This window comes from Pollachius pollachius (genome assembly GCF_949987615.1).
Source record: "Pollachius pollachius genome assembly, chromosome: 4".
Classification (NCBI taxonomy): Eukaryota; Metazoa; Chordata; class Actinopteri; order Gadiformes; family Gadidae; genus Pollachius; species Pollachius pollachius.
Genome location: NC_136937.1, coordinates 15,562,575 through 15,578,214, shown reverse-complemented (window position 1 = coordinate 15,578,214; position 15,640 = coordinate 15,562,575). Strand labels below are relative to the sequence as shown.

The following is a 15,640-nucleotide window of genomic DNA, read 5'->3' as shown; positions in this document are numbered from 1 at the left end:
AACATGGCAGATACCTGTGTATTGTTTATCATATGCGGTAAGAGTGTAACATTTTCAACTCAGTTCCTTGGTAGTGCCTACTTACAGTAAAAATCACTTCTGATGGAAAAAATGATGTGTACGAAAAACACTTTTCTTATCTAGTGTTACTATTATATTGTTTAAAATGTATGCATATATTAGAAAAATATATAGCGTATAAAAAGTGGCTGGTAAAAAAGATGAGTGGCTGGTAGATTTTTAAATCTACCTGCCACAGTGACTGGTGGGCAAAAAAGTTAATTTCCATCTCTGATACCCCTCCTTAGCGTAATGTCCCTTTCGATTGATCCTGGAAGAAATCCTTTTTCGCCCAAAACCTCTCCAAAACCTGCTTTGATATACTGTCAGCTGACATTTTTCCTTAAGTTTTTGTTATCGAGTCTGGTTTGTTTGTCCGAGTTCGTCCTGGTAACGAAGGAGGCGTGACTTAGCGACAGGTCTATTTTCATTCGCGGGGCCAGTGAGATCTAAAATAGTTCTTTCAAGCTCGGATGAGCTGTTATCCGAGTCCTGTCTAGGGCGCAATTTAATGTAGAATTGCCTAGGGCACCGAAACGACCAGCTTCTGCCGGGGGCGGGGGGCACAAAAAAAAAAAATTGCACCGGGGCCTATGATCATGTTACGCTGCCAAGCCCAACCGAACGACCCCTCACAAGATCCCAGGGAAATGAACCATTGGATTCTTGGTCAGCGGGGTAATTGTGCGGCCGAAGGTCGTAGCGTGTACGCTCTCCAAGGAAGTGTTCAGGCAGTGTTGCCAGATTGGGCTGTTTTTCCCGCTCTATTGGGCTACTTTTAATCACACACCGGCTCGCTATTCTTTTAAAGACAACACACACACACACACACACACACACACACACACACACACACACACACACACACACACACACACACACACACACACACACCAGCAGTGCAGGGCAATACATTTGACCTTTTACATTTCTGCATTTTTAGCAATGCTTTGCCCTTTTCATTCAGCTGTCACTTTATTTGTTTCCAACCATTTAGACTTTTGAACTTTTGTTCAAATCCCTTCGCTTGATTTAAGCCATTTATGTCTTAATCTATGTGGCTTTATTAAAAACTATTTTCAACCTCACTTTGTACTTCATCACTCACCGCATTTTCTAGTCTTAGTAACCTAACTCATATTAAAGGCTTGATCTTTTTTCATCAGAATTATTTTGCATTGGTTGAGATTAAAATAAAACCTTGGCAACTCCAACATTTTCCTGATGTGTCGTTGTAGGATAAATTATTTGTCTCCCTGCGCACACTCGCGCGCGCACACAAACAACACACACACGTTATCCTGTCAACAAAGGTATATGGACTAGAGTTCTCTCTCTCTCTCTTCTCTCTCTCTCTCTCTCTCTGTCTCTCTCTCTCTCTGTCTCCGCCCTCTAGCTGAAGGCTGCCCGCCCGTTTATGTGTGTGTCCTTTTTTTTTCCCTCACTCGCGCACGCTGAGTTCGAGAGTCATGAGAGCCAGGCTACTTTTTAATTTTGTTCTGACTGCACTGCAATCCTCCGCGATGCCGCTACGGTACTCCTGCCTCGGCTGAGGCGGGCAGCGAGAGACAGCGCGGAGGTGGAGAGGAGGATGTGGGTGAGGAGGATGTGGGTGAGGAGGAGGCTGTAACGGTGAAGTCGCCAGGGTCGCCGCCCGAAACCAAATGCTTCTCCAGGAAGCCCATGAGCGGGCAGCCGCGATGCGATGGGGCTCCAGACCATGATGGGTCGGATTTCCATAGGATGCTACCTGAGATGTGGCATCCTCGTGCTTTTTGCCTCGCGAGTCCAGGCTACCTCAGCGAGAGGTAGGCGAAATGTTTTCAATATGGACTTTATGGAGCCCACAGGGGGTGTTTAAGCGTATGGGGTGGCTGTTATAGAGCAGCCGTTATCATGTTGTATTCATTGTTCGATTTGTTTTGGGGAGGCTGGAGGAGAGGGGCGCGCGTCGCGGCGGTGGTCCTGCACCGCGCGCCCTTCTCAGAGTGAATCAGAATCATTACCGATCACAAGCGAGAAAAAGTTTACTGGTGTGGGCAAGGTTCGCCTAAACCATGCATACACCCTACAAGTTGTGGCATTATGTTTAGTGGGAACGTGTTGTCTTGTGTAATCCTGTATTCAATAAGTCATGAACACACCACGCACCAAACCATCCGGAGCCCGATGGCTCAACGCGCTCTGGGTCTGAAACGATGTCCACCGATGTGTCCCTGGACCCATCCAGGTTAAAGCGCTCCCACTTTATGTATTTAAATTCGCCTTTTTCGGACATTTGGGGTGTCTCGCATACGATTCAAAATGTGTATTTTGTGACTCATCTTCCACTTTGCATATGCGGACCTGGTGGCGTAAGCTGTATTCAGTGTGTGACTTCAACTGAACGCGTTTGGAGACGTTGCCTGGTCATCTGGGGACGATTGATTTCACTGATCATTTTCTACTCTCTCGAAAGTCACTTCTGGTAAACAGAAATCTGTCGAGCTATATATGTGTGTCGCGGATTGTTTTCTGCTGTTTTCCTTTGACGGTAATGAGTTTTATGCGAACGTGTAGTGCGCTTTTGCGTGATACTGTCCATTCACCTCCAAATGGCCATGAAGAGTTAGTGCATTATTTATTCCGTCACAGTTTGCTGTTTAAGCATCGCCCATTACCTTCTGGTTATTCCATCTTGTGGAAACCAGTTCACCTGCAGGCGGCTAAATGGACCTTTATGAAATCTGTTTCTGTTTCTTCTTATTCTAAAGCTAATCACGGGGGACACAGTCTAATTAGCCTTGACCCATTGATATCAGTTTCAACATTTGCAAGTCAATTAGCCCAATTAATTTGTTCTTTAAGTCTGATTCATAACTTTAATTCTTAGACTATAATGAGACTATAATAAAATCAGTTTCAGCATATTTACCCTTTTTAAGGTAATCGCTCCAGAAGGGATTCTGGGTTTATTTTGGAAACACAGTCAGAAACACATTCCACATTCCACACTCATTCTAGAAAGGTGTGGAGACGTGATGACCTTTCCACCAGTCAGTGTGTGTGATGTTCTGAGTGAGGCGTGTCTTTTTTGTGCACGAATCGGTGTACAGTTGTTCATCAACCACGAGGTGATGAACGGTTTGATTCTATAAAAGGTGCCACGCACAAAGCCACTAGAATAAAGAGGAGAGGAGCGCGAGAGAATGCAACTGCAGAAAGAAGTCGACAAGACTCAAGACAAATTTTTATTTCCCAATCGGACGAAAGGAGAGACAGATTTATTGAAAGAGAGAGATCGGGAGCGAGAGCGAAAGGGGGAGGGAGAGAGCGAAAGGGAGCGAGAGCGAATGGGGGAGAGACCGAGGGAGAGAGAGGTACAGAGATTTGTTGAAGAGAAAGGGAGCGCGTGAAAAGCCATGTCTTATTCATTGAAAATATCACTTCCTGGGTATTGCCTTAGCTTTGATTCAACTGACATTTCACACAGATAAAAAGCCCTCGTCCACGGTTAGTGTGGGGGGCTATAGTGTGGGGGGGTATATCCACCATTGTTGCTCTTCTGTCTGAGATTGCGCTGTGGTCGCATTATCTGGATTCTAACTATTGAATTATTGAAAAATAACCCATTTCTCTCTCCCTCCTCTATTTCCATCCCCACTTCCACACTTTAAGAGGGGACTGAGTGGTCAGATCCCCACACATGTAGACCATAGCAAGACCTGTGTCCACCTTTATAAACAGAAAACACACAAACAATATCTGTGCATATATGTACAGATGTGGTTGTTATATCGCCAATATGGATTGGATTTGACTTAAACCAAGCACATTCTTACGAAACCAAACCTTTTAAAATCGTAGAATAGCAGCAAATGTATTCAATAATTCAGATTCCCCTCCGACGCACCTCTTTGTGTGAAAGATGATATTGTCTTGGATGTGACTACGGGCTATGAACCCTGGGAGTTACGAGTACGGCGTTTAGCGTTGTGTGTTTGTGTGAATGCTTATATAACAGTGTTAAATGGACCTGTATGGTCGTGTTGACTGTTTACTGACACTTAAAGTGTGTGTGTGCTTGACTGTGGACATGCGCGCATGTGTATGTGATTGCGTGCGTGTGTTTTTGCGCTGTGCCCAGCTCCGTCCTTGTACATCCTGTGGCCTTGGCGCTGTCGCTTTCTTCCTGCTGATAGCTCGCATTGTGCTTTCAAACCGCACTGAAAAGGGGGACCTTGGAGAGACTAACGGTCCGCATCCACAATTCACTGCTGCCTGGCTCAAGGGCTCACCCCCCATCCCCCAATCGTGGTTCATGTAATTCAGGGAGTCAAAGCCAAAGTTCCTTTCCCCCAATTCCTTCTCAACCATGGCTGAGATAACCCCCACTACGAGTCTCGTTGAGGAAATACCAGAGACGAGAGTCGGACGTTTTATGCGCAACACTTGCGTGACAGTCCTGGAGCTCTATATCTAAATAACATCATATAATACATAGATATCTATATCATGTAATACATATTATTACGGCCAAAAGCTGTATGCGCCTCCAGACGATATTATGAATCACAAACGACTGCATCGGGTTCTCCGACGTCTCTGGTTCTTCCACTTCGACATCAACCTGAAGTAGACTGAACCGCACGCTGCCCGCTGCCCGCTGCCCGCTGCCCGCTGCCCGCTGCCGGGCGATGGTGCTTTGCCGCGGTGCTGCTAGCAAGGTTCTGGTGGGAGAAAATCGCCGGCAATTATCCCTTTCTCCTCCATGTCGCAGTTCATGTACTTCAGGGAGTCAAAAGCCAAAGTTCCTTTCCCCCAAAGAGAGCATGAGCGCCACTCTGATTTGATGAGTCTTCTGAACAGTTAACAGCAGATTTGGTGATAGGGCGACTGATATTCATTGCGAAACGAGAACTGGATTATCTTGATGGGCTCTATATATACTACAAGATTAATATTTTAGATTGTGGAAGAACTATATACTTTTCACATTTACATATATATATATATATATATATATATATATATATATATATATATATATATATATATATATATATATATATATATATATATATATATATATATATATATATATATATATATATATATGTGTTTATACCATTCAAAACTCTCTCTAGGCGGCATGTAGCTGATGTGGCTGTAAAGTGACGTTTTGTGGCCAGGGTCTTCTGTACCAGGGGAGATTGTGCAGGGAGACCACGAATGGTTTGGGGGACGTCAGCAAGACAACATAGCGAGAGAGAGGGAGCCAGAGTGTGTGTGTGTGTGTGTGTGTGTGTGTGTGTGTGTGTGTGTGTGTGTGTCTCAAAGAGTTATGGAGCAGAATACTTTAGTGTATCATGTTATTAGTCTCTGTCATTGTGGCATTTGTCAATAGCACCAAACAGCTTTCAATTTAATGGCAGTGAATTCCTTCGAAACGTGTGTGCGCACGACACGTTTGAGTGTCGTGTGTGTGTGTGTGTGTGTGTGTGTGTGTGTGTGTGCGTGTGTGTGTGTGTGTGTGTGGGCCCGCATTAGAGCCAAGCGCAAAACTGTGCGAGGGAGAGAAGAGACAGAATGAAAGAAGGGGAGAGAGAGAGAGAGAGAGAGAGAGAGAGAGAGAGAGAGAGAGAGAGAGAGAGAGAGAGAGAGAGAGAGAGAGAGAGAGAGAGAGAGAGAGAGAGAGAGAGAGAGAGAGAGAGAGAGAGAGAGAGAGAGAGAGAGAGAGAGAGACTTGCAAAACAGGAGACTGGTGTGAGAGTCTTGTAAAACAGGAGACTGGTGTGTTGAGATCAAAAATGGTTCAAACACCTTGAACTCATCAAAACCTCTCTTCCCCCTAGGGGGCACAGGTAATGGTGTTGCTTACAACATCAAACAATTACAAACTACCAACAAAAAACAACAGGGTTAGGGTTAAACAACAGCTACCTCGATCGCAATGGCATGATTGTTTTTTTTTCTGTCAAACGGCAAAGCTCACGTCGACCTCACTTGTGCAGAGTTTGCCGCTGATTGAAATGTAGCACTCTGGGAACGTTTTTTTTAGCCCCAAGTTCAGACTTCTTGGGTTTTATAGAGACTTTTCTACCTTTAACAAATTTCTAGTCAGAAAGATCACAGAGATGTTCCCCAAACACTTTGTGAGGCCCAAGTTCAACAGCTTTCAACTGAAAAAATCACCTCACACGTTTTCTTTTTATTACCTTTATAACATTTTTTGTTTAGTTTTTGCATAAAACCCAAGCAGACCTTGTCCGATTCTCTGGCATCATCTACTCATTAGGAGCCATTGAGCCTCAATCTGAGCTCCCAGCTGAAGCAGCCTTGTTTTCTTTCATTTTGATTTAGATTTGAGCTCTCTCTCGTGGGCCTTGGCGGAATAACACCCTAATGCACTCACACACACGCGCACGCACGCACATAGGACCATTTTGATGTATGGAAATATCATGAGTTTAGATCTCAAAGTGTGGTCAAGTGCTTTTAGCACCCAGAAAAGCAGGGGGCATACGTTGAATGAAATGGAGAATACATTTCCAGGGAGCCTTTGAAGATGCCTTCTTAGATTGCTCCTCCGCAAAGGAATATGCACTCACCCTTGCAGAAAAGGCGGGAATCTCACAGTACATCATGAGATAGAAAATAGACAAGTTTGAAGATGGTTCAAACAAGTTGTATCCATAAAATATATTGGTCCATAAACATCAAAGGCAAATAAGTACTCAAATAAGTAGTAATAGATATACCCAATTTCTGTTATCAACAGACTCACATTCTCATTTTCACATCAACTCACAATACCTTAAAGTGCTGCTCTAAGTACACTCTACTGCAGCTATTTCTGAACTATTTGTGTTTGTCAGAAGTGCCTCACCAAACATTTGTTGTGTAGCATCCGCACACGCCACAGGTTAGCGCGGGAGGAGATTATGACTTCTGGGGCGCTAATGCTAATAAAGACGGCAACATTTGCTATCTTTCCAATAAGCCATTTAGGTCTAAGCTGATCCAGTGAAGTAAAGAGAAAATCCCCCTAAATCTCAACAGACAAGACATGGTTTGCTACAAATTCACCTGTGCATCCAGAGTATTCTAATGATACGTAGGAGATCAAGGCTTATGCCATTCTGAGATTCCGCTGGGTGTTTAGTAGATTGAAGTCTGAAGCATACTGCTGTCGAAGGCTTTATTCTCAATTGAAAATACTTATTTGAACAAATATAATACCTGGACATGTTAACGGGGTGAAACAGGTATGGTTAGGGTTATGGAAAGACCCCCCTTGATTATTCACTAGGGGGCTCTTAAACAAGGTAGAGAAAAACTTTAAGAAGAAAGAGGCACACCTGTGTCTGAAGCAGCTGTTGAAGACACTGATTTACTGCCACTATTGTCTAGTATCATCAGACCCCTTTACCCAAATTCCCTCTCTCTATTCCCTTCTGTCTCTTCTCTGTACATCTTGCCTTTATTTTCTTATTTAGTGTGCTCTTTCATGGTCTTTAAACCATTATTTATGTATTTTATTCCTTGTGTCTTTCTTCCTTTTCTTCATTATTTATTTTCTCTCTGTTTTCCTAACCTTTCCTTGCTTCTTTCTTTCTTTCTTTCTTTCTTTCTTTCTTTCTTTCTTTCTTTCTTTCTTTCTTTCTTTCTTTCTTTCTTTCTTTCTTTCTTTAAGAAGAAGATAAGAACTTTATTTATTTCATCCCATTCATGGGAAATTAACTTGTTACAGCAGCCCATGGAATATAAAATATGCAATAATAAAATAAAGTGTATAAAGTATCCAACAATACATACACACATAAGATAATACAAAATAAAATAAAATAAAAAAGAGCACCTTGAAGTGTTTTAAAAGGGGTTTACATTCAAACGACAATGCTGTCTTGATTCCACACATACATACATACATACATACATACATACATACATACATACATACATACATACATACATACATACATACATACATACATACATACATACATACATACATACATACATACCTACCTACATACATACATACATATAAACAGAATAATAGAGGGCTATGTGGACCTTAGCAGGCTCTTTAGACAACAGGCAGCTCAGCTTCATTGTTTGCTGAAAGGAGGAGACCTTACAATTAATTTACCCAGACAACATGCCGCTATTCACAGTTCTCCTCGATGGCAAACGGTAATTCCATGCAGAGGAAGAATGTGCAGCTTCTGATCCATGATGATAAGCATGATGTATGCTACCTCTCAGTGGTAGGATGTTTCTGGCTAGGGTGGTTTGTGTGTGTGTGTGTGTGTGTGTGTGTGTGTGTGTGTGTGTGTGTGTGTGTGTGTGTGTGTGTGTGTGTGTGTGTGTGTGTGTGTGTGTGTGTGTGTGTGTGTGTGTGTGTGGATAGCTCTAATCCACAGCAAGAATTTGATAAAAGGAGAGGATAAAGAAAAGGATATGAACCTAATTACCAATCGGGCGATCCTGAGTCAGTGACCGGCCCCGGCTTGATTGTAATCTTTGGGTAAGATGAGGCGGTGAGAGAGTGGGATCGAGACAGAGAGCGAGAGAGGGGAGAGAGGCGGGAGGGAGAAAAAATGAAAGTGAAAGTAATGGAGTGGGCTAATCGATGCCAAGCAGTCGAGGAGCGCTGGGGATTCTTCCGTTTTTTCTGTGATCATTGGCTCCCTGAGCGCTTTAATTAGCCGCCTCAGGAGGCGGCTAATTAAAGAACAGTGTGAAACAGCCTAGCTAGCTGGTGCCTTTTAAAGCGGGCTCACTAGTCTGTTCCCTCCAAAACGGGCTCACTAGTTTGTTCTCTTCAAAGCAGGATTAACTATTTTGTTCCCTCCAAAACTGGCTAACTAGCTCCTTCCTTCCAAAATGGTCAGGTATCAGAGTTTTTTAATATATATTTAAAAATTTCTGCTGGGTTCAATGCTTGCCACTCACGGAACATAGCCCATATTTGCTTTTGACAAGGTGAAAAAAACCTGCACTGTTCTTAAAAACGAACCATTGTTCGTCTAGAGAGAGATTTGCGTGCCCGGTTTCTTTTAAGGTAGAAATACCTTCATTTTACGATCTTCACACGGATATAATTGTCATGCAGTCGTGACATATAATGATAATTATATTCATTATTATTACCATAATTATTTGTTTTATTTATTCTATATGGTTCTTGAAGTGGTTGCGAGACTGTGTAAGTTTGGCTTAATAGGGGCGCTTTTTAATCCTACGGTTTGATAATGTTACCATCGGATCATTTGCACCTGTCTCTTTAGCGTGAGAAATGTCGGGGGGGGAGGGGACGTGGAAACCCATCCTTCATGGTACTTTGTCAGCCCATTACCTCCATTTGAGGAATGAGGCCTACATATCCGTGAATCTTTAGTAACGATAAAAGATGACAAAAAGCGGTGTCTCTATTAGTAAGACGTGCACACCTGCCATTTATTTTATAAATCATTTCTTTTGACAATTAAAATGAAAAAAAAAATGAATGATCGAGTCATATGGTTTGCTTTGGATGAATGTATTTATTTTAAATAATTACCATTAGATTGTATCAGAAACCTTGCTTGTTATGAATCATAGTTACTATCCGGCAGAATCGGCCTACATAGGTTCAATTCAGCATGCGTCCATAGTTACTTCCACATCCTATTGGACCGATGTACACGTTGACCAGAAATGTTCACAGGCAAGATCCATAACAAAATCCTCTATCCTCTAAAGACATGTTCAGAGCTCCAGTTGAAGTGCAGTGGTGAAGCTAGCCTGAGGTTTGTCCATGGCCCTGCGGCTTCGGTGAGGGTTTCAGTTCGCAGTAATATATACAACCACCTGATGCCCCCGTTTCAATTCCATTCAAAAAGCTTTATGGAACGACCATTGTTGTGAGCAGTATTACCGATGCATTATTTACCTTTCTTTTTTGTACCTGATGGAGGTATGTTTTATTTCCCTACGAGAGTTTTCTACTTTTTTAATGCATAATAATAATTTTAAAAATATAGATATTTTTATTATTATTATTATTATTATTATTATTATTATTATTATTATTATTATTTGTATACATTGGTAGTCAAGGTGGGGCCCTATTGTTGTTAAGGCAGCCGCCTTAACCATTCAGTGCTTGGGGAAACACTGGCTATAGCGGGGCTAGAGTGTCTCATCCTAGCTTGACTTCACACACTGTATTGATTTTTTCGGTTACGCCCAAAGTACACAGAGCGCTAGTGTCATAATCATATTGTTTTTAAAGGTGCTGTATAGGTAAGAATTGAGAGCAGAAAAGCACAGAATAGATACGACAGAAGAGAACAGAGAATAAGTGTTGCATCTCATGCTCCTGTGATTGAGGCAAAATGGAGCCCCCGAACCAATCATGGAAGAGATGCTATCACCGGTCAGAAATTAGCCAGGAGTTGTAAATCTAAATTGGCCCATAGAGAGGCCGGTACCGTCAACTGGAAACAGATATTTTCAATGCGCATTTCACTCAATAATTGATGAGCCATTTTTACAAATCACACTTGTCTAATAGCTTTTTAAACCTTAGAGCTGCTTTTACAGAGAACAACACACAGAGCCAGAATGTATCGGGGCTGCTTCGTAACGGCCTGGACTCCATTTGGGAAGCCATGATTCTGAGAACATTATTTCCCATCTGACATGGTGGTGTGCTTCAGGCTGTACTCAAGTATCCTTGTTCACCATAAGATACGACGTAGCCTACTGTGGTTGAACAGGACCTTCCTCTCAGTGAAAACACTTCATGGCCTCCCTTCTGGAGTAGGCTGCAGGCTCCAGACCAGCTCTGCAGCAGGTTGCAGAGGTCAGAACAATACGTGTGGTCAGCTAAACCCGGATATACATTCAGCACTTTCTCTCTTCTTCAGGAGGTTTTTTACTTTGAAAGGAAACTGTGTTGTTTGTATGTATGTGTGTGTGTGTTTTTGTGTCTGTCTGTTTGTGCAGCAGTTAAAAAGTTAATAGCAATATCACCTGTTTATTTAAACATTAAGCAAATCTTGTTTGTGTTCAAAACATTCAACACACATTTTCCAAAAAGGGCTGTGATGTGCTGGAGATAACCCAAAACAAATAAATCAATGATTTGCATGCTTACTACCGGTACACTGTTACAGCGGCGACTGCATTAGGACATGATACCGCATTATAACACGGGAAGGGAAAGTCTTTCATAATGGCCAGATTGTCCCCTCAACGAATGTGCAGTCTCACCTGGTACCAACACGCCTCTCAATATGTCTTTTCGCTCACAGCTTGTGATCCAATTTTCCGGTGGCTTATTATGCAAATGACCCGAACAGTGCATCGGTAATCTGCATCTCGCCCACACATCAAAACACTACGTCTGCTTCTCCTCTAACTCGGGCCCCCGTACGGCGCAATACGGCTCATTAGAGACATCACTTATTCAGTTGGACTGTTGGCTCGCTTTCCTCCTTAAAAGGCAGGAAGGAAGCTTCTGGAGGAGCGGCTTCCTGTGCCATGAAGGGTTTTCATCGGCCCGCTTTGTCTGGTCGACCCGTCGGGCTACAGACTGAATGTCACATCGCTACTGAGCGACCTGGTATATAACCTGGGATGTTCACATGGGCCTTCACATGGGTGATGGGGTGGTCAATATCACCGTTTCATGTAACGCCGGACGCAACTAGTCGGCTCCGCTCATTCCCTTTTTTTAAAGTTTTGTCCGTTGGCTTGTGTCGATACGTCAAGGGTCGATACGTCATCTGTAAGCGCAGGACCCCGAGTCGATCTGGCAGCCGAGTCAATCTGGTACCCACACCGGCATAGTTTTCAGGTGCTCTCATTGATTTCCGTTGACGCCAGAGCGTGAGGACGTTCAGGCACACGCGCACACGCGCAATAGCTCCGCCATTCTCTTCAACAAACATACACACACACGCAATGGCTCCGCCATTCTCTTCAACAAACATACACACACACGCAATGGCTCCGCCATTCTCTTAAGACACACACACACACACACACACACACACACACACACACACACACACACACACACACACACACACACACACACACACACACACACACACACACAAAGTTTTTCAAAGTGACATGCAGCGGAGTGTGATGTCATTTCGCCGTGCGAGCAGACCAGTAAGTTTCGAGCCTCTCCTCTCGTAGCAGTGAGCGAATACGGCCTGTCAGCGCTACAGAGTGCATTTCCACCAGTGCCAGTTAACTTCAATTACAATTTCCGGTGCTTTTTAAGCTGTAAAAGGAGCCACCACACCATACACAGCACACCACAGCGCTGTTTTTCCGGTAATAAAAAAAGAATGCAAAAAATAAATAGCCTTTTCACCTGCAACTTGAGTCAATCGACTATGGAATCTATCCATCGTTGATAGTCGAAAGAATCGACCGTCGCCCATCGCTTGAGGAGATGTGTTCTTCTGCAAAGAACTAGAACTTTAAGTTTTTTTCCAGCATAGTTTTCAGGTGCTCTCATTGATTTCCGTTGATTTTCCATTTTTTTTACACGTTAAACGGGGAAGGGGCGCGTCAACAACTCCAGAATCTGTAGCAGGCCAATGAGTGTGAGAAGGATAGGGATTTACCACTGTTAGTGGCTAATTTATGGAGAGGGAGGGTCCTAGGGATTAAATATCGAGTGTGCGGAAACTTCTCTGTGAGAAGGAGAAAGATTTCACAACCTGCTACATGCGTTTGAACAATTCGCAAACTATTGACTCATTCTTCCAACCTGCGGCTAGTGTCCCAGTGCCAGAGTCCTGCACGGGTCATATTTTGCAAACCCGCACCCGCCCATACCTGCGATACTTAAAACCGCATCTGACCCGTGTTCCGACGGTAGCGCAAATTACGTTCCGCATCCGACCCGAGCCACTATAAATTTATATCAACGCCCGACCTGCACCCGAGGAAAATTAGACACATTAGACGGAATGCCGGGGAATTTTATTATGTGATGTTATGCCTGGTGCTTTAGGTTGCTGTGCAAAAAAGCACATCATCCAGTGGTGACGGTTTCAGTTGACTCCTCTGCTCCTGAATAACATATCCAGCACCGGAGAAGTCTCGCTCGCAATCGCAAAACCCGCGTCCAACCCTCGCTATTCAAGCGTCCGACCCGCACCCGTGTCCGACGCATTATCTTTCACCAGTTTCATCCAAATTGTGCGGGTCACCCGTCGGGTACCAGCGGGTACCCGAACCTGTTCAGGACTTCATGTGCCCATAGGCATCGATTCCGCTGGGGACGCGTCCCCACCAGTTTTCTTCAAGATTCATTTTGTACCCATCACTTGTAAAATAAAAATAAAAACTTGAGTTGAATTATTATGGATTATTACACGGGTCTTCTTAATGCCGTGGAACGCTCCGTTCACTTGCATGGACTCTTCACAACTTCCGTGAATTCGGTGAATTATATTTGATAATTCACCGTTGCTAAGTATAATTGACCGCTGTCAAGGAAAACAAAGGACTTTTTGCCTCTAATGACGTCCTTGGTAACACTCCGCAAGTAGTCCGGTAACTTGGCAACCCCAGCGTCTTCGGTTGCTAAGCAACGCCAACGTCTTTGGTGGACTATTTCTCTGCTGATCAACACTACGAATGCTGGTAGCAAATAAATTGTAAAAAGACACACCATGTGAAGTTATTTTTTCGTTCTGGCAAGTAGCCGTGTTAGAACTTCGCCGGTCATTATCGAAAATTAGCCCCTTCAGGGCGAAGCAAGACACCTTCGCTCCGCGTCGTGACTTGTTCGCCCTGTCGGGGCTTATTTTTCCGATAATGACCAGTGTTCTATACATTATCCCTTACTTATTACACGGCTCTCCTCAATGCTGTAGACTGCTCCATTCACTTGCATGGGCCTTCCCAACGTTCAGCTTTTTTGTTTATTACATGGCTCTTCTCAATGCAGTGGAATGCTCACGTCCAGCATATTTGACCGCTGTCAAGGAAAGTTGATTTTTTTTGCCTCTCATTCACGCCATCTGTATCACTCCGCAGTCCGGTAATTTATCAACCCCAGCGTATTCGGTTGCTAAGCGACGTCAACGACTTTGGCGAACTATTTCTCTGCTGATCAACGCTACGAATGAAAACAAATACATTGGAAATAGACACACTGTGTGAAGTTATTTTTTCGTTTTGGCAAGTACCCATTACTAATAATACCAATAATCTTTGGCTGGGATGATGAGGCATCAGACAATCAAGTCATTTTAGCCTGAATACATAAAAAGCACCAGAGCAGGTTGTTAGTACCATGGACAGTATCAGAACGATAACCTGTTGAACTAAATGGATGTGTAGGCTACACCACGGGATGCATCTGCAGACCACTGCCACATAAATAAAGGTAAGACGCGATATTTATTGCTTACGATTTGCTGGTGCTGTGGCAAGGTCTTTTGTGTTTTTTGCACTCAAGTGGTCGGCTGTTTTAACTTGCAATTGATAGTCGGTGGAGTCAGTCTCTTGTTGACACAAAGTGACTTTTGGTCATTCTTGCTTTGCTTGAATTCTGGAATAATTGTGGGGGGGAGTGCATGAGTTTTGGTCAGAATGCCTGATGTAGGCTAGATTGGATGGAATCTGTGTTGTGAATTGAGAACAGCCAGCTCATGATGTGATACAACGTTCAGCTGTGCAACAAATATTTTTTCTTTTTCAATCTTGACGACTTTTGTAGTGCTGTGTGTAGCCACACGTTTGCCCCTTCTGAACTTAAACACGCAGTTAATTTCCTTTCCTAGCTCCTCTTATTTATGTTGGTAGCTTAGCCATGTCATGTCACATTGTCAACATTGGATACAAGAAGCAGAACATAGTGGGTCATATGTCCGATGCTTTTTGGAAACGTTTTCTTCATAAAACGTGCCAGACAGATTTTGAATACATTTTATATCTTAGTAATTAGCTACATGGGTATGCCGTTTTTCAGAACCTCTCTTTATCGGCACTAAAGAGAGAAAAATGAGTGCATCTTCCTCATTGTACCCAGCACTTCTGAAAATGCACTTCCGAATGCGTCTCTGTCCCCAGCACATTTCAAACCAAACTGACGCCCATGCATGTGCCATAAAGGGAGGCGCCTGCTAATGCATTCTTAATGAAGAGGCGGGCGTGCAGAGAGGAGGCGCAGCGTCCTGCGGCACAACAAGTGGGCGCACTCCGAGAATCTGTCGTTTCCGTGCTCCTCGAACGGATGCGCGCATACATGGAAACAGTTGGTATAGATGAGAATCACAATAAAATGTGACACTGAATTTGAAACGGCACATTGTAATTTCTGCATCTATTATCAAAATATTTTTTAGTAATTCAGTGAAAAAAATTAGAAAATCACATTGCCATGTTGATTTGCGGTGTGTGCCCCTAAAATTTCTGGTTGTGCCCCTAAAACTTTCAGTAAGGGGCCACAGTGCTCCTACTGAAAAATGTTAGTCTGGAGCCCTGGTGAAGACGTTCAGGCACACACACACACGCAATAGCTCCGCCATTCTCTTAGACACACATAGTATCACAGCTTAAAGACAGCTATTGT

At 43.4% G+C, this 15,640-nt stretch overlaps 1 protein-coding gene across 1 annotated transcript in view; it reads left to right on the top strand.

Annotated features, from left to right (window-relative positions):
- Positions 1–1,583: 1,583 nt before the first annotated feature.
- LOC307075201 (netrin receptor UNC5D-like) overlaps positions 1,584–15,640 on the top strand; it is a gene marked incomplete at both ends in the record, with an annotated part of 128,059 nt that continues 114,002 nt past the window's right edge. Inside the window, 2 exons of the mRNA XM_079735707.1 lie at positions 1,584–1,594; positions 1,756–1,868. Of these exons, the coding sequence (XP_079591833.1) occupies positions 1,584–1,594; positions 1,756–1,868 (124 nt within the window). The remainder of the gene's footprint in view (positions 1,595–1,755; positions 1,869–15,640) is intronic.